Below are 24730 nucleotides of genomic sequence, written 5' to 3'. Positions count from 1 at the left end.
TTTGCTTCCAAAGTTTTGTCAATTACAGACCAAGTGTGCGATTTTTCTGTGATACCAAGGATCGCAATTTCTGGATTCTGTGGTGAAAATGTGTTGTTTGGAGAGAAGCCGCCAGACTGTCTCCCTCCTGCACCTCCTAGCAGTTAGTACTGCCTCTGGTCCTCCCCAGCACTGGGTGCTGTCAGGGCTCTGGATTGGGCCATTCTAATAGTACGTCATGGTATTTCTTCTTTATTTTACAGATAATTTTGTCTTTTTATCCCATTTGCTTCCTGTGTTCAATCAATGTTTTGTCATAGCTCTGTGTTTGGTCCATTTTTATTCTTAGCCCCGACCTTGTGATTCAAGGTGGTATTTCAGCCCCTCAAAGTCTTGTTTGAGGAGTTTATTTCCCATGGTTTCCTTTTGCTTCATAGTTGTTTTTAGGAGGTAGGGATGTTCTCCAATTACTTTTGGTGAGTATTTCCTTCCTGATTTTCTCAGTAATTCTGCCTGGGTTTTACTCTTCTCTCACTGGTCTGGTAACACCAGATTCCTCCAGTTTATGGGCACCCAGCCCCCCCCACAATCCCTGCGTGACCAGCACTTGGTGTCCACTGTGGGTATTTGCCATGCACATGGGAGGAGGACTGGCTGTCCTCAGGGACTGCACTCTGCGCACTCTCCAAGCCAGGGTCTGTCCCTTCATGGTGGGGGCTCAAGGAGGACTCCACCTTCTGGTCACACTCCTGTCCCCTCTCCTGGCCTCTGTAGTGCCCCTAGGAGGTCCCTGTGTTGTCCCCCTCATTCTCTGTTCAGGGCTAGGGCTGCAGGGGGCACTGGTCCCATGCTGGGTGATTGCCATTTCTCCACTGGTCTCATTTGTCCTCTGTCTTCTGAGAGTGTGGGGGGGGGGGTCCACTTTGCTGCATAAGCACCTCCTCCCCTTGGGGGTGGGGTTTGCCTTTGTCATCCCACCTCACACGGCCTCACCATCCACCGACACCTTGTCCCACCTCTGAGCTCCTAACATTGCTTTAGACGCCCGTGTCCCTGAGTCTGGGACCCCCATGGCAGACCATGTCCCGAGGACTCTGCATCATCAGAGTGGGACACTGGACCCCAGAGTTGGGGCAACCAAATGGACGTCCAGCTCTGCCAGAAGCTAGACACCCTGTGGACCCTGGAAAGGTGCGTAGGCCAATGGTGACCAGCCCAGCACAGGACCTGGAAGACACTGGCTTGGAGGGTGACGGGCTCCATGGGGATGTCCCCCCGATGCCAAGCACCCAGAGCCCAGGCTGTCACACGCCCCAGGAGCAGGAGGGCACAGACAAGCAGTTGTTCACTATGTGTAACTGTGTTTGCAGTCAGGAGGTCAAGGTCCCCAGGCATCAGGGATCCAGTGTTCCTGGAAGCCACAGGGGCACATGTTCTGTGCCAGTTTTGCCCCTTGAAGATGCATTTTAATGTTTCCTGCTCTTACTGTGGTTTCGCATCTCCTTTCCCTCCACAAGGAGCTGGCGGCTGGACACCCCGTGTGTCAAACAGAAGCCAGTGGCTGCAGATCGACCTTGGGGACAGAGTGGTGGTCACTGCGGTGGCCACACAGGGCGGGTATGGGAGCTCCGCCTGGGTGACCAGCTACCTCCTGATGTTCAGCGACAGCGGCAGGAACTGGAAGCTATACCGGCGCGAGGAGAGCATTGCGGTAGGCCTTCCGTGGGACGTGACCTCCAGGGGCCCCGAGAGCACCTCCCTCACCCCTGGGCCAGGGTCTCAGAGCCTCCAGAGAAGCAAACCATTCCCAGATGCAGGACACATGAAAATCTGTGTCGAGAAAGGAAATGACTTCATAGCCTAGGAACAGTTGGACAAAACCCTTTTGTTCTGGTCACGAGTGGGAAAACCTGCCCATGCTCTGCATGACCTCGCAGAGGCCGGGGGTCCCAGGATGTGGACCTGTCCCTCCTCCCTGACGCAGGGCTCCTGAAGGACACGAACAGAATGGGCTTGTTGGCTGGTGTTCGCAGAAAGTCAGCTTTCTGACTGCATCCCACGGCCGCGGCGGGAGCAGACTGTTTGCTTAGCTTCCGTGACTTTCGGAACGTTTGCCACAGACCTCGTCCCTCTGCTTATGTAGTTAGTGAGGCAGAAGGTGTGTGACTACGCAGATTCTGACCAGGGTGGGAGGAGCCAGGCGCGTGGGCAGTGGAGACGGTCCAGGACCCGGGTCCCATGAAACAGCAGCAGCAGGGAAGCCACAGACCACGGAAACCAAGTGCTGAAGGACCCACTCGGCGATACTCGGGTGGGAAGACATCATTTCTCATGTAAACAGCAGAGAAGGTTACTTTGGGGTCACGCAGGCCCAAGTGTCCTCCAGCCACTTCTGTGACATCCACACCCTCTTCCTCCAGCCAAGGCCCCACACCTGCTTCTGCTCCAGGTCTCGGTGGCATCTATGCAGCCTGTCTGGGATAAGATAGTTCTGGGCACATCACCAGAGCTGCTGCTGTGATCCAGGAGGCAATATGCCCACTGGGCGCTCGGGGCCACAGCACCCTGGTTCCATTAGCATAACTCAGGTCGGCCCTCATCCCACAGGACAGGCTTCATGCTGTCAATGCCATTCAGAGGAAGGAGGGAGACGCCATGAGGTCCTGTGTCTCAGGCTCTGGCGACCAGGCATCACCCCCTCACTGCTTGTCTCAGGGAGCAGGGGTCCCGACTGAGCCCACACAGTGACACTGGGATGGGCGGAGGGGCTCGGGCTCAGCACCTCAGACACTGAGGGAGCACCATAGACACTGGTCTCTCCGTGGAGGTGGGAGCCCTCCCTGCCTGCAGACACACTTCTCACAGCTCTGCGCAGGTTGGGGGTGAGACCCCTCCCTCCTCTCATGGAGCCTGTGGGGTCAGGACTGCACTCTGTGACCTCGCGCACAGTATGAATTCTGGGAGGACGTGATTTACCAATACCATTACCTTTTCTCTGCCACGACTGTGTGGGTCCCTTCACCATAAAAGGCGCTTTAGTTATTTGTTACATGTCACCTAAAACTGACCATCTGAACAGTTTTCAAGCGCACAGCTTCCGAGACCCTAAGCACCACGCCCCATTCATCTCCAGAAGGTCTCATCCTCCCAAACTGAAACTCTGTCCCCATGAGACACGGACTCCCCACCCCACCCCAGCCCCTGGCGTCCACTCTCTGCCTTCTGCCCTCATGAATCTGACGACTCTACGTGTCTTGGGTAAGTGGAATCCTATGCTGTTTGTTTTCTGGTGACGGGCAGAATCGCAGAGCATGACGTCCTCAGGGTTCAGCCGTGCTGAAGCAGGTGTCAGGATCTGCTTCCTCTTTAAAGCTAAGTCACATTCCATTGTGTGCGCGGATGACATCTTGCTCATCCATCCGTCTGTCAATGAACACTTCAGCTCTTGGGGATAACGGTGCTCTGAACCCCGAGGTGCAAATATCTCAAGAAGACCTTGCTTCCACTTCCTTTGGGTGTGTACCCAGATGCAGACTTGCTGGGTCATGTGGCGGTTCTGTGTGTCATTTCTGAGGATGCCCAGACTGTTTTCCATGCTCTGGGGCTGTGCCGAGTCACAATCCCCCGATGGTCCCGAGGCTTCTAGCTTCTCCATCCCTCACAGCACTGGTTCCCTGGTTCCGCTGGGTTTCAAGAACAGTCATCCCACTGGGTGTGACAGGGCATTTCAGTGGCTCTGATGAGTATTTCTGACAGAGAACATCTTTTCTGTGCTGGTTGGTGCATCTTGGGAGAAATGCCTGCTCAGATCTCTGGTTATTTTTTTTTATCAGGTTGATTTTGGTGTGGTGAGGGTAGGAGCTCGTCATGCATTCTGGTATCAGCCCCTCATGAGACCCCTGACTTGTAAGCCCCTCCTCTACCCCACAGGTCGTCTTCTCGCTCTGTGGATCCTGTCCTTTGATGAACAGAAGCTTTTAGTTTTAATATGATCTCATTTGCTATTTTTATTGCCTTAATTCATATCTAAGCAGGACATCACAGGTTATGTCAAAGTAATCTATCCTTAAAAATGTCAATAAAGTTATAATTACTATTTTATATTCTAATCTGGGTGTGTTTCCTATTTAGCTTTTTTTTAACCTGAACGCTCATTACCTTCACAGGCGTGAATCCCACCAGTCAATAATTACTGGGATCAGCCTGTTACATTCTCTTAAAATAGAGCCACTGATGCTGGTGTTTCCAACACTGGCATTCACGGTTAGCTGCCTTTATGATAAATCGATTTCATTAGTGTCTGCCCTTCCCATGAGCACTTGCTGTAGACAGGAATTGTGAAGTCAGCACTAATTAACATGTTCACTTTTATTACCTAAAATATGAACATTCTTGTCAGTGAAAACACCATGCTTGCGATTACCTTCAGCATCATGTCTGTAGATCTCTGATATTTACGTTGTTTTGTGCTGGTGTCCCTGCCAGGCAGTCGAGAGTTCCTCATTCAGTCCTGTGGGTCGGGTTCACCCGAGTGTGTCTGTTGGTGCTGTGCTCAGACCATGAACCTCGGTCCAGGGACCCTCGGGCCATGAGCATTAATCGGTCCAGGGACCCCCAGACCATGAGCCTCAGTCCATGGACCCGTGAGCTCAGCTCCCCCACACAGGCCAGCCCTGAGCCCATCCCCGCAGCTGTCCCTGCCCACCTGTCCTCATCCCACAGCCCCACAGAACACAGGTTGCCGCCAGGCAATGGACTTCAGTGTCTGCATGTAGGGTGCCACCCAAGTCCTTCGTGAATCCTCTGACAGTTCACTGCCAGATCAGCCTCCAGTCTTAGAAAGAAGGCCTGTCAGACCCACTGCTCTGCTCACCTGTCCAACTGTCCCCCTGGAGACCCAGTCTCCCCACGGGCTGCCAACATCCCAGGGGCCATGCCCATGAGAACCCCTCTACTCCCTGCAGGGACCATCGGAGCCACATTTTCTCCCATGAGAGCCCAACAGAACTCTAGCTGTTTCTGAATCTGAGGCATGAGGTGTTCAGGATTCAGTGACCATAACCGTTAGGGAGGTTGTCCCTGTTGTGCATGTTCTTCAGGGGATGGGCACACCCGTCTGACACATGCTGGCGGCATACTTGAGGGAAAAGGAAGTTAATTAAAGTAAACTTAAGTTTTAGCACAGTAACCAGTGCCCGATTAATGGATGTCTCTCTCAAGAATACATGGCAGTAGAAACTCAGAATTCACCAGAATTAGTGAGTCATTCGCAACTTTAAATTCTTGGAGAACTTACAAATATAAGCAGAAAGATAAAGTGCAAGGAGGAGATCGTCACAGGAAGGGTGCGAGCTGTTGTGTGAGACAGACACGGCATGGCCTCCCAGGAGGGCAGGCGTCCCTGGCATGGTGCTGGCACCACATGTGGACCGCGGGTCTGGGCGGCATCCACAATATTTCCTTCATTTCTCAAAGATGGTGGGAGTTGAACTTCAGTCCTTTTTGAATCATTGCCAACTTCAGCGGCTGACGCTGAGGACACGCAGGATGTACTTTTACAAGAGCCACCATGAGTCAGTAATGTCGGAAGATTGCATGGCCGTGTGTTGGTGAGACAGACAGAATAGCGGTTAGTGGTGCCAGCAGGCCTGGGTTTGAGGGGGAGGGCGGCTCCTCCAGGAGGGTCCCGTGCTCCGGTTTGGATCCGGATTGATCTGAGTGCCCATAGATCACATGGCGTTCTGTGTCCAAAGGGGCCTCCATGGGACCGTGTTGTCAGAGCAAACACCGACCTCCACAGAGCTGAAAGACAAACATCACACAGGGAGCAGCCAGAGCGCCCGGGGACTCCACTCTGGAACTGATGGGCTGGGCTGCAGAAAGTTCTGGAGGAAAGGGGGTGGGCCACCTGGTCGGGAAGGACACGGAATGTTCTCCCCTCTCTGAGCTGGCGTGGAGCCATGTGCCCACCCAAGCTAGAAACGGAGGCAAGTGCTTGCTCTGGATCATTTCCCCGAGGAAAACATTCAGCAGCTTGGGGAGGGCAGCACCAAATCAGAAGAGACCTCAAAAGAGGGGTAGAAAATAGGGAAAATAAAAAAAGAAGTTATATATTTATATATGATTAGAACAGAGCCACACACTTGACTTTGGGTATATTTTGGTCATTAGAAGAAACTGTCTTCCAAAATTTTAAAGAAAGAAAAACTTATATATAAATAAAAATATGAATAAACATGATAAAGGGATAGAATATGATTGTAAAGATGAAAATTTAAAAAGATTCTAAAAAAGGAATTGGTAAGATAAGAAGTTGGTTGAAAACGAGAAAAGGAAACAAAAAGGAATGTGCTCAGCCTGGAGACTAGAACAAAGCCATACACTAGATTTAGGGTATATTTGTATCCATTAGAAGAAACTGTATCTGAAAATTTTAAAGAAAGAAAAACATATATGTATACATAAAGTAAGGTTAAATACAGTGAAGGAGTAGAATATGGCTATAACAATGAAAATTTAAAATGATTTTTTAAAAAGTATTGATAGGGGCGCCTGGATGGCTCAGTGGGTTAAAGCCTCGGCCTTCAGCTCAGGTCATGATCCCAGGGTCCTGGGATCGAGCCCCACATCGGGCTCTCTGCTCTGCAGGGAGCCTGCTTCCTCCTCTCTCTCTGCCTGCCTCTCTGCCTAGTTGTGATTTCTCTCTGTCAAATAAATAAAAAACATTAAAAAAAATTTAAAAAAAAATTTAAAAAGTATTGATAAGATAAAATAGTTAAAAAGGCTAAAATAAGAAGGAAATTTTTTTAAAAGTAAGAAAAAAGTAAAATTTTAAAAATTGAACTTTTAAAGACTAAAGAATCATGGGGGAAAAAAGCATGAATTCTACGTGCAGCATTCCTGTAGCTCTTGAGTTTCACAGTTCTCACTGAATGGTGAACTTGGTCATGGCTGGATGTTCTTGCTGATTTTCTGGGGGAGGGGCCTCTTGCAGTGGTTCTCAAATGTCTTAGTCCGAGATGGAATTGCACCCCCTTTGCCGGGGGCCGTGCTAAGTAATCTGCGCTATTTTTGTCTCAGGAGTTTTTGTTCCCTGAGCACTTTCCATACCACTCTGTATGACGGGAACGAAGATGGCGGCCTCCCACTCTCTGGCCAGAGAAGCTGAGAGCTGGGGCCCTGCTCCTCAGTGCACCCTCAGAGGAAAGCAGTCAATCCTTCCCATCTCCCTTGCCTCCGGCCATGCTCTGAGTTCACCCAGCCTGTGACCGAGCATTTCTGTCTCTGGCGCACAGCCCCATTTGGAGCCTCCAAACCCAGCCGACTCCTGCTACACTCCCATGCCACAACTCCTGGAGGAGGAAGGAGGGTGTCTCTCTGGATCTGCCACTTGTGGGGTCCCTGCTCGAAGAGCAGAGACCCAACTGTGCCCTAAACCATGGTTTAAGGTAACCCTGAGCTGAGAGTCCACTGCTTGCCTCCATCTCTGCCACTGGCTTTCCCGCTCTGATACCTGGGAGCTCTGCTGCATTCAGACACCCTTGGTATTTCTGTGACCCTGAGGGTCCTGAGACCACACTGTCCCCGAGAGGGCTCCATCCCCTGCCCAGCCTCTGGAGCAATGTCCCTCAGTGGAGCAGACTTCTAAAAGTTCTGATTTTGTGCTCCGCTGCTCCACTACTTGCCAGGAGCTGACCCCTCCCCCAGCGGTCTATCTTTCCGTGTGTCACCTCAGAGTCACTTCTCTGCATGTCCTACCTTCCAGAAAGTGGCCACTTTTCTGTTCCTAGAATTGCTCCTCTTCTCTTCGATCTTCTGTTGGGTTTGCAGGGGTTCAGAACGGTTTGATAACTATCTGGCTAGATTCCTGGGACCCGATGAAATTTAGGTCTCCTATTCCTCCACCATCTTGCTCCTCACGCCTGAGTGGAATTACTTTTTTTTGTTGTTGTTGTTCATTTTCAGCATAACAGTATTCATTGTTTTTGCCTGAGTGGAATTACTTTTTGATTTCAATTTTAGATATTTGTTTCTAGTACATAGAAATAAAACAGTTTTATATATTAATATTATTACCTGAGAACTTGACATATTGGTTTTTGAAGGTCTCTTTGGCTCATTTTTATATGTGTTCTTGGAATAACCTACCAACAGAATTAAGGCATGTGGGAGTAAAAACAGTTTAATGGATTTGTTTTCCTTTCCCAGTTGGATGTTGTATTCATTTTCTTTCCTTACTGACCTGCTATAATGTCCAGGACTAGGTTGAAAAGCAGACACAAAGAGACATCATGCCTTGTGTCTAGTTTAGGGGGAAACAGTTCAGTCCTTCACCTTCAACTTTCATGTTAGATGGGTGCAACTTGTGAGGCTGAGGACGGTCTTTTCTATTCCTATTTTGTTGAGAATTTTTATTATGAATTGTTGTTGGATTTTGTAAAATGCTTTTTATCCATCTATCAAAATGATTGTTAGTTACTATATCTTTATTGATTACTTTCATTAGAGTTTTATAGTTTTTCCCTCATATAGGTCTTATACATAATTTACTAAGTTTATATTTAAGCATTTCATTTTTAGGGGACCAATGTAAATAGTAATAGGAGTTTAGTTTCAAATTCCACTTGTTCATGGCTGATATGTAGGAAATTTATTGACATTTGCATACTAACCTTGTGTCTTTTAATCTTGCTAAAATTCCTCATTATTTCCAGGAAGTTTTGTCAATTCCTTCAGATTTCTACATTGATATTAATGTCATCTGTGAATAGAGAGTTTTGCTTCTTATTTCTCAATGCATACAACTTCTGTTTCTTTTTCTTGTCTTATTGCATTGGTAGCCTCTGGAGCAATGTCCAGATATGGAAGCAATATGGAAGGCAGGGTTGAGAGGGATATCATGTCTTGTTCCTGTTCTTAGGAGGAAAATCTTAAGTTTCTCACCATTTAATATGATACTAGGTATAGTTCTTTTAAAGATATCTTTTATTAAGCTGAGGATACTTCCTTCTTTAGCTAGATTGCTGAGAGTTTTTATCATAAATTCATGTAGAATTTTGTCGAATGCTTTTGTCTGCATTTAGTAATATGATCATGTGATTTTTCTTCTTTACACTGTTAATGTGATGGGTTACATTAGTTGATCTTGGGAGTGCTTTATCTACCTGGCCCACTTGGGATAAATGCACTTGGTTATAATGTATAATTATTTTTATATATTATTGGATTGATTTGCTAATATTTTGTTGGAGATTTTTGCATCTGTGTTCATGAGAATTACTAGTCCTCAGTTTTCTTTTCTCGCAATCTTTGTTTGTTTTTGGCATTATGGTAATGCTGGCCTCCTAGAGTCAGTTAGGAAGAATTTCCTCGCTTCTATCTGCTAGAAAGGAGAGAATTTCTCTCTTAAATGTTTTGAAAAATTTACCAGTGATCCCATCTAGGCCTGGTGTTTTCTGTTTAGGAAAGTTACTAACTATTGACTCAAGTTATTTAATAGATGTTAAGTCTGTTCAGATTTTCTACTTCTTGTGGTGTGAGCTTTCAAAGACTGTATCTTTCTTTTTTTTTATTTAAATTCAGTTGGCCAACATACAGTACATCATTAGTTTTTGATATAATGTTCAATGATACATAAGTTGCATATAACATGAAGACTGTATCTTTCAAAGAACTGGTCCATTTCATATAGGTTCTGAAATCTGTGGACATAGTGCTGTTCATGTTATTCCTTTATTATATTTTTAATGTCCATGGAATCTGTGGTAATACCTCCTCTTTCATTCTGATTTTAACAGTTTGTGTCTTTTCTTTTTTTATTAGCCTAACTAGAAATGTATCACTTTTATTGATCTTTTCACTGAACCAGCTTCTGATTCCATTGATTTCCTCTACTGATTTCCTGTTGTTTTTTAATATTTTTAGTGGTTGACATAGAATTTACAATATACTTTTACAACTAATACAAATTCACTTTCAAATAACACTACACCACTTCGTGAATATTTTCTAATGTGAATATTTTCTAATAACAAAATATCCCTAATTCTTCTCTCCTGTCTTTATTATTGCTGTCATTCATTGCCCTTATACATAAGCATATGTATGTGTGTGTATATATAATATATACACATACATAATTGAATATATTGTTGATATTAATTTGAACACATTGTTGATATTAATTTGAACAAACTTATCTGCTAGATTAAGAAAAAGTTGAAGTTTTTATTTTACCTTCACTTATTCCTTCTCTGATGCTCCTCCTTTCTTCATGACCTATAGTATCTTTTTGGGAACTTCTTTTAACATTTTCTGTGAGGCAGATCTGAAACTGGGGGTGTCTCCTGAGCTCACCCAGCCAGGGAGCATCAGTCATCAGTCCAGCATTGGAGGTAAACTGCATCAGACTCTGAGTTTCTCAAGTTTCTCTTTCTCTAACAACTTTCTCTATTTGTTGAGCCATTGTTTGACAAGCCATAAATTCTTTAAATATGCTTTACCTTATATATAACCTCGTTATAATAGTTGCATTGAAGTCTTTGTCAACAAAATCCTGCTTTTGGATCCACACAGACACAGATTTCTTTAAGCAGCTTCTGCTTATGAACCACACTTTCTCATTCTTGTGTGTCTTTAACTTTCTTAGGTAACGTATTGCAGCAACTTGGGATTCTTGTAGTTATCCACCTGTACTAAGCCTGAAATTTGTTTCCTATGATAAGAAGCACTGATGTTGCTGTATAATTTGTGTTATGTATTTTTTTTTGTTTGTTTCTTAATTTTTTGTTCCTATTTGTAAACCAGAGCTAGTGGTCAGCCGGTGCCTGGCAGAGTTCTGCTCATGCATCCCCAGCTGTGAAGGCTTCCCGCTTTGCTGACTGAGGTGTGTGCGTGCAGTTGGAGTGGTCTTTACATCTGCCAGGACTTGGGTTTCTACTGGCTCGCGTGGTCTCCATGCACAGCATAGTTTCCCAGCCGGCCCCCTTCAGTCTTCCTGTGCTTGAGCATGGCCTTTCCAATGGACGGGAGACACGGGAGCTCATCAAGGACAGGTGTTGTCCCATTTCCCTCACTTTCTGTTAATGCTGGACAGTCTGTTGCTGGTCAGTTACTTCAAACAGACCACATCCTCAGGCATGCTGCCTGCTGGCCTTGCCATTTGCCGCTTACACAGCCACAACTAGGCCTGGGAACTTGCACTCCAAGCTAAGGGAGCCCCCTTGGCTGCAGAGCTGCTAGTCTTCAGGGTTGACTCTCCCACCCTCATCCCCACCCCTCGTGGCACCATGGATGAGCTGGGATGGGAGTAGGACCAACCCATGCAGGGACACCATAGAATTCCATTATTCTCACACTTCGATTCTGCTGTGCCATAGGTTCTTATTAGTAAATTTTCTCAATTTCTTGTCTGCCTTTTGGTGGTTTCCAGAGCATTTGGGTGGTTGTTCATGACTATTCTGTCCAATCTGATTCTCCATGTTAGCGGTGGTCCTGCCAAGCCCCTCGCTATGCCCTACTGGGAAAAAAGCAGTGTTTTAATCTTGTTCCTACTTTCTAAATAACAAGAACAGCAGGAAAGGAAAGAAGAGCAATATTCAGGATGCATGTTCTGAGGACAACCTGGCATGAGCACTTTTGAGGCTCTGCCTTGAGGTGAACTCACTCTATGTGAAAAAAGGCTGCTTCCACCCACCAACTGCTGTAACCAACACCCCCTGGGCTTCCTACAGTTCTGGAAGCACAAGTCTAAGAGCAGGTTCTGGCAGGTTTGGGTCTGGTGAGGGCCCCCATCTGGTTCTTCCCCACATGGGGAAGTCAGATCAGCCTCTGGGTCTCCTATAGGAGACACCATCACAGTGGGGTTAGGGTTTCAACACAAGAATTTGGGGAGACCAACATTCAGTCAACAGCAGGGTGAGGTTATCTCCCTTGTGTGGAAGACAGAAGGGAGGTTATCTCCCTTGTACGGCTGAGTGTCACTCTTGTGACTCTACTACTTTTTCTTCCCATTCAGATTGCTACTCAGTAGGTCTTAAACAAATGCTCAATCATTTATTCTGTTGCTGTTAAGTTTAAACACTATTTAAAATTAGACAATGTGACATTGCCATGGTCGGATACTTTATATGGTAGACCCAAGCTGACTGGAACCAAGTGCTAGATTATGTGTATTTTTTAATCAAATTAAATTTTTTCTACAACATTATTAATTAAACTTGCATGCAAAGTAGTTTGCTTAGCATTCCACAAATCATCTCTGTATCTGTATCTGTGTATGAATAATGCTGGAAAAGACCTCATCATTATTCAGCTCAGAGCGCTCACGTTCTTCATATAAAGTCAGGTGGGTAGGGAGTTTGGGGTCACTTTTCAGTTAATTGCCAAAGATCAAATTTATTAGTGATGAAAGTGGCACAGAACCTCAAGTCGTTTGATGTCCAAAAAATTGATAACAGGGGATACACCCTTAACCCTATTCATGTGAGTAAGTGTGTGGTGTTCCCCGGCAGAGAACCAGGCCACAACGTCCTCTTGAATTTGTTCCAAGCTACATAAGCGTGAGTCTCTGTATCGTCACTATTGTTTACACAGGAGACTTTGTGCCCCTGAAGTAAGTGCCGAACACGGGATCTGTGTGGAGCAGCTAATCAGAGTGCTCTCCCCATCTGGACCCTAGTTTCAGGCTCAGATAGAAGTGAGGGTGAGTGTGTCCCTGGTGAGCCTTTCAGGGAGGGTGTTGGGATGCATTCAGGGCCTCAATCACACGTTGATGAATCTCAGATAACTGTGACTGTTTTAAGGCAAAAGGGACCACATCTGGCTCGTTCCCTGAGACTGAGAGTTTCAGGCTTCCGTCTGTGATCTGACCTTGTGTCAGGGTCACTGCCCAGCGTGCTTCCTGGGTGGAAGCTGGGAACAGCCCAGACACGTGCAGTCTGACTGGGCAGATAGCAGGGCGAGGCCCTGAAGGATGGCGGCTCTAGCATCCTGTTGATCATTCCCCTACATGGTCACAGAATGTGATCATTTAGTAAACAAGTCACTTCTCAACATTGAGTTTAAAAATGGTCGTGAAGCTTTTATTTTTTTTAATTTAATTATGAACATATAATGTATTTTTTTCCTTTTTTTTAATTTTTATTTGTTTATTTACAGCATAACAGTGTTCATTGTTTTGGCATCACACCCAGTGCTCCATGCAGTACGTGCCCTCCTCATTACCCACCACCTGGTCCCTCAACCTCCCAACCCCCCCACTCCCCCGCCGCCCCTTCATAACCCTCTAGTTGTTTTTCAGAGTCCATAGTCTCTCATGGTTCATCTCCCCTTCCAGTTTCCCTCAACTCCTTCTCCTCTCCATCTCCCCATGTCCTCCATGTTATTTGTTATGCTCCACAAATAAGTGAGACCATATGATACTTGACTCTCTCTGCTTGACTTATTTCGCTCAGCATAATTTCTTCCAGTCCCGTCCATGTTGCTATAAAAGTTGGGTATTCGTCCTTTCTGATGGAGGCATAATACTCCATTGTGTATATGGACCACATCTTCCTTATCCATTCATCCGTTGAAGGGCATCTTGGTTCTTTCCACAGTTTGGCGACCGTAGCCATTGCTGCAATAAACATTGGGGTACAGATGGCCCTTCTTTTCACTACATCTGTATCTTTGGGGTAAATACCCAGCAGTGCAATTGCAGGGTCATAGGGAAGCTCTATTTTTAATTTCTTCAGGAATCTCCACACTGTTCTCCAAAGTGGCTGCACTAACTTGCATTCCCACCAACAGTGTAAGAGGGTTCCTCTTTCTCCACATCCTCTCCAACACACGTTGTTTCCTGTCTTGCTAATTTTGGCCATTCTAACTGGTGTCAGGTGGTATCTCAATGTGGTTTTAATTTGAATCTCCCTGATGGCTAGTGATGATGAACATTTTTTCATGTGTCTGATAGCCATTTGTACGTCTTCGTTGGAGAAGTGTCTGTTCATATCTTCTGCCCATTTTTTGATATGATTATCTGTTTTGTGTGTGTTGAGTTTGAGAAGTTCTTTATAGATCCTGGATATCAACCTTTTGTCTGTACTGTCATTTGCAAATATCTTCTCCCATTCCGTGGGTTGCCTCTTTGTTTTGTTGACTGTTTCCTTTGCTGTGCAGAAGCTTTTGATCTTGAGGAAGTCCCAAAAGTTCATGTATTATTTGTTTCAGAGGTAGAATTCAGAGATTCATCCATTGCAGACAACACTCAGTGCTCATTCCATCCTGTGCCCTCCTAAATGCATCCCCCAGGTACCCCGTCCCCCCAGCCCCTCCACTCCAACAACCCTCAGTTTGTTTCCTAGGATTAAGAGTCTCTTCTGGTTGGTCTCCCTCTCTGGTATTGTTTTGTTTTATTTTTCCCTCCCTTCCTCTATGATCCTGTTTTGTTTCTTAAATTCCACATATGAGTAAGATCGTATGATAACTGTCTTCCTCTGACTGACTTACTTCGCTCAGCATAATACCCCTAGTTACATGACTCAGAGCAACTCCCACGGCCACGTGTCTAATAGCTGAGCGCTGGAAATCCTCCATCTGTCTACACAATGTGGGGTTCCAAATCCCAGTGCTGAACACTGTGCCCGGCCGTTCTGCCTCACCCATGATTTGCATCACTGAATGGGGTCTGACTTCTGAAGCCTTGCTGAAGGCAACCTGTTTTCAAAGAAGAAATGTATTCCCGTAATTACAGTAACCTGACTTTCCGATTTGAGAGAATAAAACAAGACTTGAGAGAATAAAGCAAGAACAGGTCTCTCTCTCTCCTTGCATTCATAGTTGTTATATTCATGAGGGTTAGGTCCATTTTGGAAGATTCAAAGCCCAGTTTGGAGATATGGTAGACTAGATAGACTACATGTTGCTTTTATGAAGCATTAATTTAGCCCAAGAGCTAAAACCTTCATACTAATGAGTCCTGAACACTGTATCACCTGCTTTCTCCAAACATTCTGTTCACCTTCTTTATTGGTAAGAACCACTGTTCTTCCTGACCGTTCAGGAAACAGCTATAGTTACATATAACTTACAAAGTGTGATTCCTTAAAATTCAAATAAGCAGTGCTTTCATTATCACAAAGTATCTGAATATATTTTTAAAAGCATGCAAGTACACTTAATATTTATTTTGTTATGACATATCAGGAGATTTATAAAATAGCCTACTCAACGGCCACTTCTCATGAAATATTAAAGCAGGTGAGGTGGCATCCAGGACCCAGGTGCCCAAAGGACCCTGGATCCTCAGCCAGCAGCTCATGCTGAGCAGGGAAGAGGGCCGGCTGCTCCCGGGGTTGGTGAAGGTTGTCTCTCTTGTGCAAATTTGCACAGTTCAAGCAAAGGGCGACAATTTTAATGGGTTACATAGGAGCTGTTAATCCATCCTCCTCTTAAAAGAAGAGAAAGAGGGAGCAAAAGAAGACACTCTTCTAAACAGAACATTTCTAAACCCAGTGTAATTATCGATTCAGGCAAAGATCACAGATGGTCTTAGACCATCATATGAGACTGTTGTCTGAAAAGGACATTCCCATGAACCCCAAGAATCAGCCACATGAGCCCCAAGAATCAGACCAGTTTATGAACAGAGTGCACAAAGAAAAGTCACTCTCCTCATCAAGTGATCAAAATTAATGTCATTGGGGGTGAACAACTGAGACCTTGTCCCTGGAGGGTCGCAGTACAAGGAGGCAGCGTCTCCATTTCGTATTCTCACCCAGAACATGTGGGCTGACGCTCATCCCAGGTGGCAGCTGGACAAACCCAGCCTGGGCCGCGCCCTGCAATTCCCTCGACCGTGCTCTTCCATGATGGGCAAGCCAAGAACCGACACCAGCAGGTGGAAGCTCTCCTGTGTCAGCGGAGGAAATATAAAAATGGGCAAACCCAGATAGAACTGTGGAATTCATGTCAGCAGTGGTTTCTGGGTGTTTTGGGCAGGTTTGTGTTCTAGGAAACATACTGAAATTTAGCATAAAGGGTTAGGATGCTTACGACTGCTTTTCAAATGGTTCGACAACAGTTATGTGTGTGAATGCCTGCAGGCATGTTCGTGCATGCAGGCACCCATGTGCACACACATGTGAGTGTGCGCATGTTTGCACATGTGGGAAAGAGAGAGTAGTTGTGGGATGGCTGTAGGATGGGGTCCGGACCTTCTGGAGGAGCCTCTGGCTCAGGCTCCAGATGGAGGAAGGTGGGCTGCTCAGCATTCCCCGCTGCCAGTATAGGGCATGTGAGGCTTGCTGGGAGGTGCAGGCCATTGGGGGACACTCAGAGTGGAGCCTCCGGGACCATCACGGGAGCCTCTGACCCTGAGGAGGCCGGGGGACTACGGGGACTCTCTACAGGGACCCAAGGCACAGATGCTGTTCCCAGGATAGACTCCAGCAAGTACATCGGAGGCTTGGCAATTGTGGTTCTTTCTAAAATGAAAGTTTAAATTTCCACCAAGAAAAGAAAAACTAGACATTTGACTGTTTTTATTTTTTATTTATTTTTTTAAGATTTTATTTACTATTTGACAGACAGAGATCACAAGTAGGCAGAGAGGCAGGCAGAGAAAGAGAGAGGAACTGCTTCCTCCTCTCTCCCTGCCGAGCAGAGAGCCCAATGCAGGACTCGATCCCAGGACCCTGGGATCATGACCTGAGCCGAAGGCAGCAGCTTTAACCCACTGAGCCACCCAGGTGCCCAACATTTGACTGTTTTTAAATAGTGGGACGTGGAGCATTCTTGGATGGCTGAGTTGGAGGTCTGTGTGCCGGGTCCAAACATGCAGGAGACTGAGCCTCCCGAACGGCCCATTCAAGTCTGGACTCTCATTAGGATGACCGTGGTGATCACAGTGTGGACTCTCGTTAGGACAACCGCGGTGACCATGTCTGGACCCTCGCTAGATGACCGTGGTGACCACAAGGCTGGACTCTCGTTAGATGGGCGCAGTGCCCACAAGAGTAACACTCTTATTTGAAATTGTAATGTTAAATTCATGTTATTTCAATGGATCCTTTATATGATAATTATATAATTGAATGACATTTTGCATTATTAAACAAAACCTAAGCAGGAAGTTGAAGGCTCCCCTTAGAATGATTCTAGTGGTTGGTAAAAACCATAAAACTGATAATACCAGTTGAGGCGGTCCCATAAAACGTATTTTCCTGCTTTTCGATGAACATGAGCAGAACTGAAATCTTCAGTTTCTTCACTAAGGTATTTTTCTTATTTAGCTAAAAGTGAATTATTTAGACTGTAATTTAGTAATTGATATGGCTACTTTTAAAATGGAAAGTCAGTTGTGACAATTTGCCCTGGTTCACACACGCCCATAGTGATGAGTCACTCAACAGTGTCTTGACTGTGAGCACCCACCCCGGACACATGTGTGTGCACACAATGCTCACACATGTGACACAGATACGTGTGCGCACACACGTGCTGAGGTCGGCTGTAGAGTCTGCACTTCACGGGTTTGCCCTCAGCGTGTGTTCAGAGCCGCCCCCCAGCTGAGTCCGGTGCTGTGTGCATGGAGCGAGTGCCGCCCAAGCCAGGATAGGTGGGTCCTCCTCCCGGACCACAAGCCTCCACCCTGTTGGACAGCCGGCGGAAGGTTCCAGATCCCCAGCCTCCTGCCGCAGTGTCAGTCTGTCTGGGGGTGGAAAGAAGGGTAGTTACTGCAGGGGCAAGGGACCCCACATGCACACTCAGCCCGCGCTCTCTTGCAGGGCTTCCCAGGGAATGCCAACGCGGACAGCGTGGTGCGCCACCGGCTGCGGCCACCCCTGGAGGCCAGGCACCTGCGCTTCCTGCCCTCCGCCTGGAACCCTGATGGCCGCATCGGGATGCGCGTGGAGGTGTACGGATGCCGGTTTCGTAAGTGCGGGTGTGGAACTAGGCTCCCGTCTGGGGACGTGGGGTCCTTGGCACAAATTCAGAGACTCTTCCAAGAGAAAAGCTTCCAGGCTTTTCTCAAATTCCTTTGATGGATTCTCTTTGATATTGTTGTGTAACTCGGAGATGAAACTGTCAGGTTGTTTTTTGTTTTTAAAAATTTTTTATTTATTTCTTATTGCAAGAGGCAGAGAGTGTGCCTGCTCAAGTGGTGGGGGGGGGGCAGAGGGAGAAGCAGACTCCCACTGAGCAGGGAGCCCCATGTGAGACTCGATCCTGGGAGGGACGCTGAGATCATGACCTGAGCCAAAGGCAGACGCTCAACCGACTGAGGTACCTAGGCACCTGTCAGGTTGTTCTTATAGGATCTTCTTATTGAGTGTCTGCACCTCTCTCCCTTCCCTGTCTCTGCCTCCCTGTCTCTGCCTCACTGTCTGGGTCTCTGTCCCTCATCCCTCTGTCTCTGTCCCTCTGTCCCTCTGTCTCTCTATCTCTGTCTCTCATCCTCTGTCCTTCTGTCTCTCTTTCTCTGTCTCTCTCTCTGTCCCTCTGTCCCTTTATGTCTGTCACTCATCTCTCTATCTCTCTGTCTCTGTCTCTGTCCCTCTGTCTCTCTGTCTCTGTGTCCCTCTGTCTCTATGTCTCTATGTCTCTGTCTCTGTGTCTCTATGTCTCTGTATCTGTCCTTCTCTTTCTCTGTTTCTCTGTCTCTGTCCCACTGTGTGTCTGTCTCTGTCTGTCCCTCTGACCATCTATCTCTGTCTCTCTGCCTCTGTTCCTCTGTCTCTGTCCCTCTGCCTCTGTCTCTCTGTCTTTGTCTGTCTGTCCCTCTGTCCCTCTGTCTGTCTCTGGACACACAGTCAGGTCACCAGCCCAAGGCCCATGGGCAGGGAGTGGGCCTGGCTGTCAGTGACCCTGAAGAGGGCCCACCCCCACTCACTGACCATGTGACACTTGCCAGGACTTGTTCTGTGGGAGGGTTTGCTCGAGGATGGGGGTGGCGGCCATGCAGTGTTTGGGGAGCTCCAGGGTCACCAGAGTGAGGGTCCGGCCAGTGTGCTGTGTGGACCAGCACTGCCAGCCCCGCACAGGGGACCGAGGGACCCCTGAGGCAACAGTTCATCCGCAGTGTTCCTCCTGCTCCATCCATGGCCTCACTCTGGATTTCCAGACCACGAGGGCTCCCTTGGGCAAGGACCCTGACACTGGCCAGGCACGAGGCCCTCTTCCCCTTGGGGAATGTGCTCTGATGAGGCTGTGCCAGGACCCTCCCTCCCAGACGTGCGGCCACGGCCCTTCCCGTGGGACCAGCAGCAGCCCTGAAGTCCATGCAGCCCGGCTGGGAGGGTCTGCATGAAGCCCAGCAGGTAACCTTTCTCCACCACGTGAGAAGCCACCAGTGCCCCTGACATACAGGACATGCCGTCTCTGCATCAGCGCCCTCGAGCGACGCAGGTGTGCTGCTCTGCTGTGGGAAGGTGCGGGCCTCCTCAGCAAGCTGCTCGGAAATGCGCATGCACCCTTGTGTTCACACGCAGCGGCTCCATGTGCAGGTCCCGGAGGAATCCCACCCCTCCCCCCATGCATCCCTCCCGCGGCCACCACATGCCGCGCTCCTGGACGGGCCATGGTCTCTCTTGCACACCCGGGCTCTCTCTCCATGCACTCATCAGAGTCCTGCAGCAGCCACACCGGGTGGCCGAGGGCAGGCTGAAGACGGCCTTGCAGGTTGCACTCTCGTCAGGAGGGTCTTTCTCATGGGCCTCCAGACCACAGCTCGGCCACCTCAGGGCCCCTTCCAAGACTCACCGACATCCACCAGCATCTTCTTGCTGCCTTCTGGGCTAGGCTCTGGGACCCCTCATCTGGCTGGAACTGGAGCCATCCCTCCAACTGTCTCCAAGTACTGCCTGGTTCTCTCTCTCTCAGTGGAAGCCCAGACGCCCCCTCTGGGTGACCCAGGGCCACCTCACCCCCAGTCACTGTCAGTCCCACGACCCCTCCTTCCCAGTGCATGCTGAATCCTCGTCATCCTCAGCTCTGACCCTGGTTTGGGTCCCACCGCCACGCTCCACCAAGTTGACCACGGCAGTCCTGAGGGCCTCTTGATGGGTGCGATGCAGCCTTAGATGCGGAGGAAGGAGGCGCCCATGTCAAACCCAGCAGACACACCAACACTCTCCCCACCCCCACCCCGTGCACCAGGCTGGAGATGCTGCAGCCAGGTAGAGTCCTAATTCTTCCCACCCTTCCTCTGACCTGCCTCTCTGCGTGAGCCCCACCCACCCCAGGCAGCTGAGAGGAACTGGGTACTCCCGAGGCAGCCACCATCCCTCTATTTGGGTTTTCTGAAAGCACCAGGATATCTGCAGTCAGCATAGGACCTTTGCACAGACGGACCCTACGCCTACAACCCTCAACCTTCACCCTTTGAGAACGTATAACTTTTCAAGGTGTAACATACAGGAGGGAAAATATTAAAAACCTAAGTGCACAATTCTAAGTCTTACAAGAACCCCTCAGTCCCCTTCCTTCCCGGCACTCACCCCTCACCCCAGTGCCGCACTACTCTGTGGGCCAGCGTTCCCTATTTGTAGCTTTCTGCACAGAACACTCCCAGGTGTGTTGCTGGTGCCTGGCTTCCTTAGCCCACCCTCCACGGCCATGCCCTGGAGTCTGGATCAGCCGCCGTGTCTCCACCTCCACAACTTTCCTGCACACCCTGGCCAGGCTGGGGTCATGCTGACACATTCCCATGGCAACCCGCGCTGTCCCCATGGCAACCACACCATCCTGGAGCCTCGTGGTGACTGTTCATTAATCTGTCAGTAGGATACACGGATGAAAAGCAATTGCACTGTCAGGCATGCAGCGGGCAGGCCACGAGGCCACCAGGAAAGGGTCTGCTCCTCACACACAGCGTCTGGACCAGCATAGAGCAAGGGCCAAGGCCTCCAGGGTTAGGGTTGTCTGGTTAAGCACATACTGCTTGAGGGGTTAGGAGGGCTAGCCCATGCCGTGCCCCCCAGTCAGTAACTAAACACAGCTGGTGCAGCCTCTGAAAATGAGGGTCCTTCGCGATGAGCCACCAACAGACCTACCGGCCCGCCGGCTGCCCCGAGGCTACAGTAAGAGGAAACTGAACAGTGTGGGAGGGAGACAGACCCACCTTGACAAGAGCTCAGGAAAGCTGATGACGTCTTACATCACGGGAAGGCTTCTGCATCAGACATGGGTGCAGACCGTCTGGGGAAGCCAGGCTGTGAGGCCACCGCATGCACACTGTGCTTCCTGACAGCGGCCCGTCCACCCCCGGCGTGAGTGTCACCACCAGGAACAGCGGGAGCAGGCAGACTCCATGCAGCCCATCTGGAAGCGGACGTGTGGGCCCTTTCCTGCGACCACCGGCCTCGCGATCCTTACAGAGGACAGGATTAGTGGCTCTGGCTGCCCTGAGCTGCCGGCGGGCACTCTGCCAGGAGACTTGGAGCAGTTATCAACCATGCTACCCCACAGCACCCTGGAGAGGGCTTTCTGGCTTCAGGACCCTCCACAGAAATAATTATGTCTAAGCCCTGTATCAGTTCCCTGGTGTGCTTGTGTAAGTGTGTGCACAGTCATGTGTGTGCCTGTGTTTGTGTAAACGTGTGCTCACATGTTCTTGTGCGTACCTGTGTGCTCACGTATTCCTGTGTGTGCACCTCCATGCGTGTTCCTGTGTTTGTGTGCACATGTGCTCACATGTTCTTTGTGTACCTGTATTCGTGCACATCTGTGCTCACATGTCCCTGTGTTTGTGTAACTGTGTGCTCACGTGTCCCTGTGTATATTACATGCTCTTGTGTTCCTGTGTTTGTGTACATGTGTTCTGACATTTTCCTCATGTGTGCCTTGTTTGTGCACATGTGTGCTCACATGCCCCTATGTGTACGTGTGCATGCTCGTGTTTCTGTGTTTGTGGGCATACATTTTCTTCATGTGTGCCTGTGTTTGTGCACATGTGTGCGTACATGCCCCTGTGTGTGCATGCTTATGTGTCCCTGTGTAAATGTACATGTGTGCACTCATGTGTACCTGTGTCTGTACACATGTGTTCACATGTTCCTGTGTTTTTGCCCACATGTGCTCACGTTTCCTCCTCCTTATTTTCTGTTATACCAAGGCTTCTGTGCCAGAAAGTCTCTTGTCTGCTGCAGCGTGGCCGAGAGGACCCAGAGGGTAGGCACTGGGACTGGCCATGACTGCTGCCAGCAGCCACCCCAGCCAGTGGCATCCAAGACAATGGGGGCAGGAAGGGGTCTGTGGGCACTGGGTCACAGGTGGGAGTCCATGGGTGGGATCCATGGGCACTGGTTCATGGGTGTTGGGTCACAGGCAGGGGTCTGCAGGCCCTGGGTCATGGGTGGAAGTCTGTGGGCTCCTGTGCAAGGCTGGCAGAGAAGTCTGTGTCCTCACCCGAGGATGGGGAAGATGCACAAAGTCCTGTTGGAATGCAGGCGTGAGCAGGCAGCCCCTGAGACAGGCAGGGCCATGCACTGTCAGCCCAGTACCTGGCTTTTCGTCCATGCTTCTCATTCACTAGAAGTAACTGGGGAGATAACCCACCTTTTAAACAGAATGAAATATTTACTCATTGCGCACCTGGTAAATGAATTATTTCTAGGTACGCTCACAAAATGTAAGAAAATAAACATGAATTTTAAAAAGATATCCTCATAAGATGGGCAAGAGTCGTTCCAATGGCTTATTTTTCATATAACATGCCCTTTAAATGACACACACATCCCCACGAAGCTATCCCAGACAACAGGCTTTGAGCTGTGGGGGTTTGCTGCACGCAGATGTTTTCCAGTAAATACGGTAGCATGCTGTAGGGGTAAGATCTCTTCCTTGTGATTTTCTTGATGCCACCTTCTTTTCTGGCGCTCACTGCGTTGTAGCGATTCAGTGAGCAACACAGATAACATACAAAATGCGTTGCTAGTTAGATCTAGTCGACAGCTATCAGTGGTTAAGTTTGGGGCGTGGTTAAAGGTTATATCCAGACTTCCGGCTCCATGGACATCAGCGCCCTCAGCCCCCAGATTAAAGAGTCTGCTATATTCTTGGTTTTGCCAGAAATAAGGTCCATGAAGGACTAAGTCTCTCATGTTGTCTTGGAGGAAACTGGCCTTCCATTCAATGTGCCCACCAGCCACCTATGTGCACGGAGCAACGGGGACCACTGGGTCTGGACACGTGGGGGCTGTGGCCTGAGGGTGGGGGCAAGGTCAAGCCATTATCCTCGGGGTCCACCAACAGCTACCGCTGCTCCATACAGGCCTCTCTTGTCTCCTCTGTCGTCCTGTGAGCACACCCTCTGCACAGCCCCCGTTCCGAGGGCTCAAGTCCTTGCTGGGAGGGTTTTTCTGGGATACCTGCTCCGCCTCTGTGAATGGGCTCCCTGAGCACGACCCAGCCCTTGGGTGACCCGGCCACTGTTCCTCTGTGTACATGGAATGTGGAACACGGACACTTTCTACAGAGCACACGAGCACATGTGCCATTTGGGCCCAACAGCCACTGAGAAGAGCCACAGGCATCTGGCTCAGGAAAGAAGGAGCATCTTATTCTCTACGGCCCCTTACCATCTGTCTCACTGCCCTCGGGGACCCCGTGGTGAGATGGGACCTCCCTGGCACAGTCACCTCTGGCAGGGACAGTTCTGCAAAGGAGCAGGAGTCAGAGAGAAGACCCACTGCCCGGGAGGCTCTGGTTCCCACCAGCGGATGGGACATGGAAGCCTCCGCGGCCTCTGATACTGTGTCTGTGTACTTTTGTGTGTGCTTGTGTGTGCACCTGTGTGTGCCTATATGTGTGCCTCTATGTGTGTGCAACTGTGTGTGCACCTGTGTGTGAATGTGCCTGTGTGTGTACCTGTGTGTACCTCTGTGTGTCTTCCTGCATGTGCCTCTGTGTGTGTGCCTGTGTGTGCACCCGAGTATGCACCTGTATGTGTGCCTATGTGTCTTCCTGTGTGTGCCTCTGTGTGTGTGCACCCTTGTGTGCACCTGTGTGTGCCTCTGTGTGTCTACCTGTGTGTGCCTCTGTGTTTGTGCACCTGTGAGTGTGCACCTGTGTGTGTGTCTCTCTGTGTGTGCCTGTGTGTGCCTCTGTGTGTGTGCAAGGTCCCACCCATTTTCATACTTCAGTGAGGAGCAAGCTAATACTTATAACAACTTTTATCATCTTTCCTGCAGGATCAGACGTGATGGACTTTGATGGAAAAAGTTCTCTGCTTTACAGATTTGTTCAAAGTACCAGGAATCCAGTGAAAGACATCGTTTCTTTAAAATTTAAAACAAGGCAGAGTGATGGGCTTCTGTTGCACAGACGGGGCAGAAATGGAGACTCCTTCACCCTGGAATTAGTGAAAGGGAGGCTCCTTCTGATCATCAATTCAGGTAAAGTGATGAGCCAAGGAACTCGATAATCTGAATTCTTAGATATAATTTGTACCCCAGTATTTTTATACCTAATCTTTTAACAGGTATTATAGATAAGGACCTAGACTTATAGATTCTGACTCTCTTTTGCTTAAAAACATATTAAAATGTAGTAATTGTGCCGGGAGGTAGTCACTGGAGCTCTTCATATCCGATAAACACAACTACGTCATGGGACCCAGGGCTTCCCAGCCTCACTTTGCACCAGTGACATTTCAGACCAGATAATTAGCCTCTGTGGGGGCTGCCCTGTGCAGTGGAGGGTGTTTACCAGCATCCCTGCCCTCCACCCACCAGAGGACAATAGCACAGCTCACACCCACATCCTGGCC

General features: G+C 48.6%; 1 protein-coding gene across 1 annotated transcript in view; it reads left to right on the top strand.

Moving 5' to 3' along the window:
• LOC123950777 (contactin-associated protein-like 4) overlaps positions 1-24730 on the top strand; it is a 129816-nt gene that overhangs the window by 48914 nt on the left and 56172 nt on the right. Inside the window, exons 4-6 of the mRNA XM_046019191.1 lie at positions 1497-1690; positions 17748-17895; positions 24153-24356. Of these exons, the coding sequence (XP_045875147.1) occupies positions 1497-1690; positions 17748-17895; positions 24153-24356 (546 nt within the window). The remainder of the gene's footprint in view (positions 1-1496; positions 1691-17747; positions 17896-24152; positions 24357-24730) is intronic.

This window comes from Meles meles, chromosome 9, assembly GCF_922984935.1.
Source record: "Meles meles chromosome 9, mMelMel3.1 paternal haplotype, whole genome shotgun sequence".
In the NCBI taxonomy this organism is placed as follows: domain Eukaryota; kingdom Metazoa; phylum Chordata; class Mammalia; order Carnivora; family Mustelidae; genus Meles; species Meles meles.
Note: the sequence above shows the minus strand (reverse complement) of the source record. Positions and strands in the feature narration are given on the sequence as shown.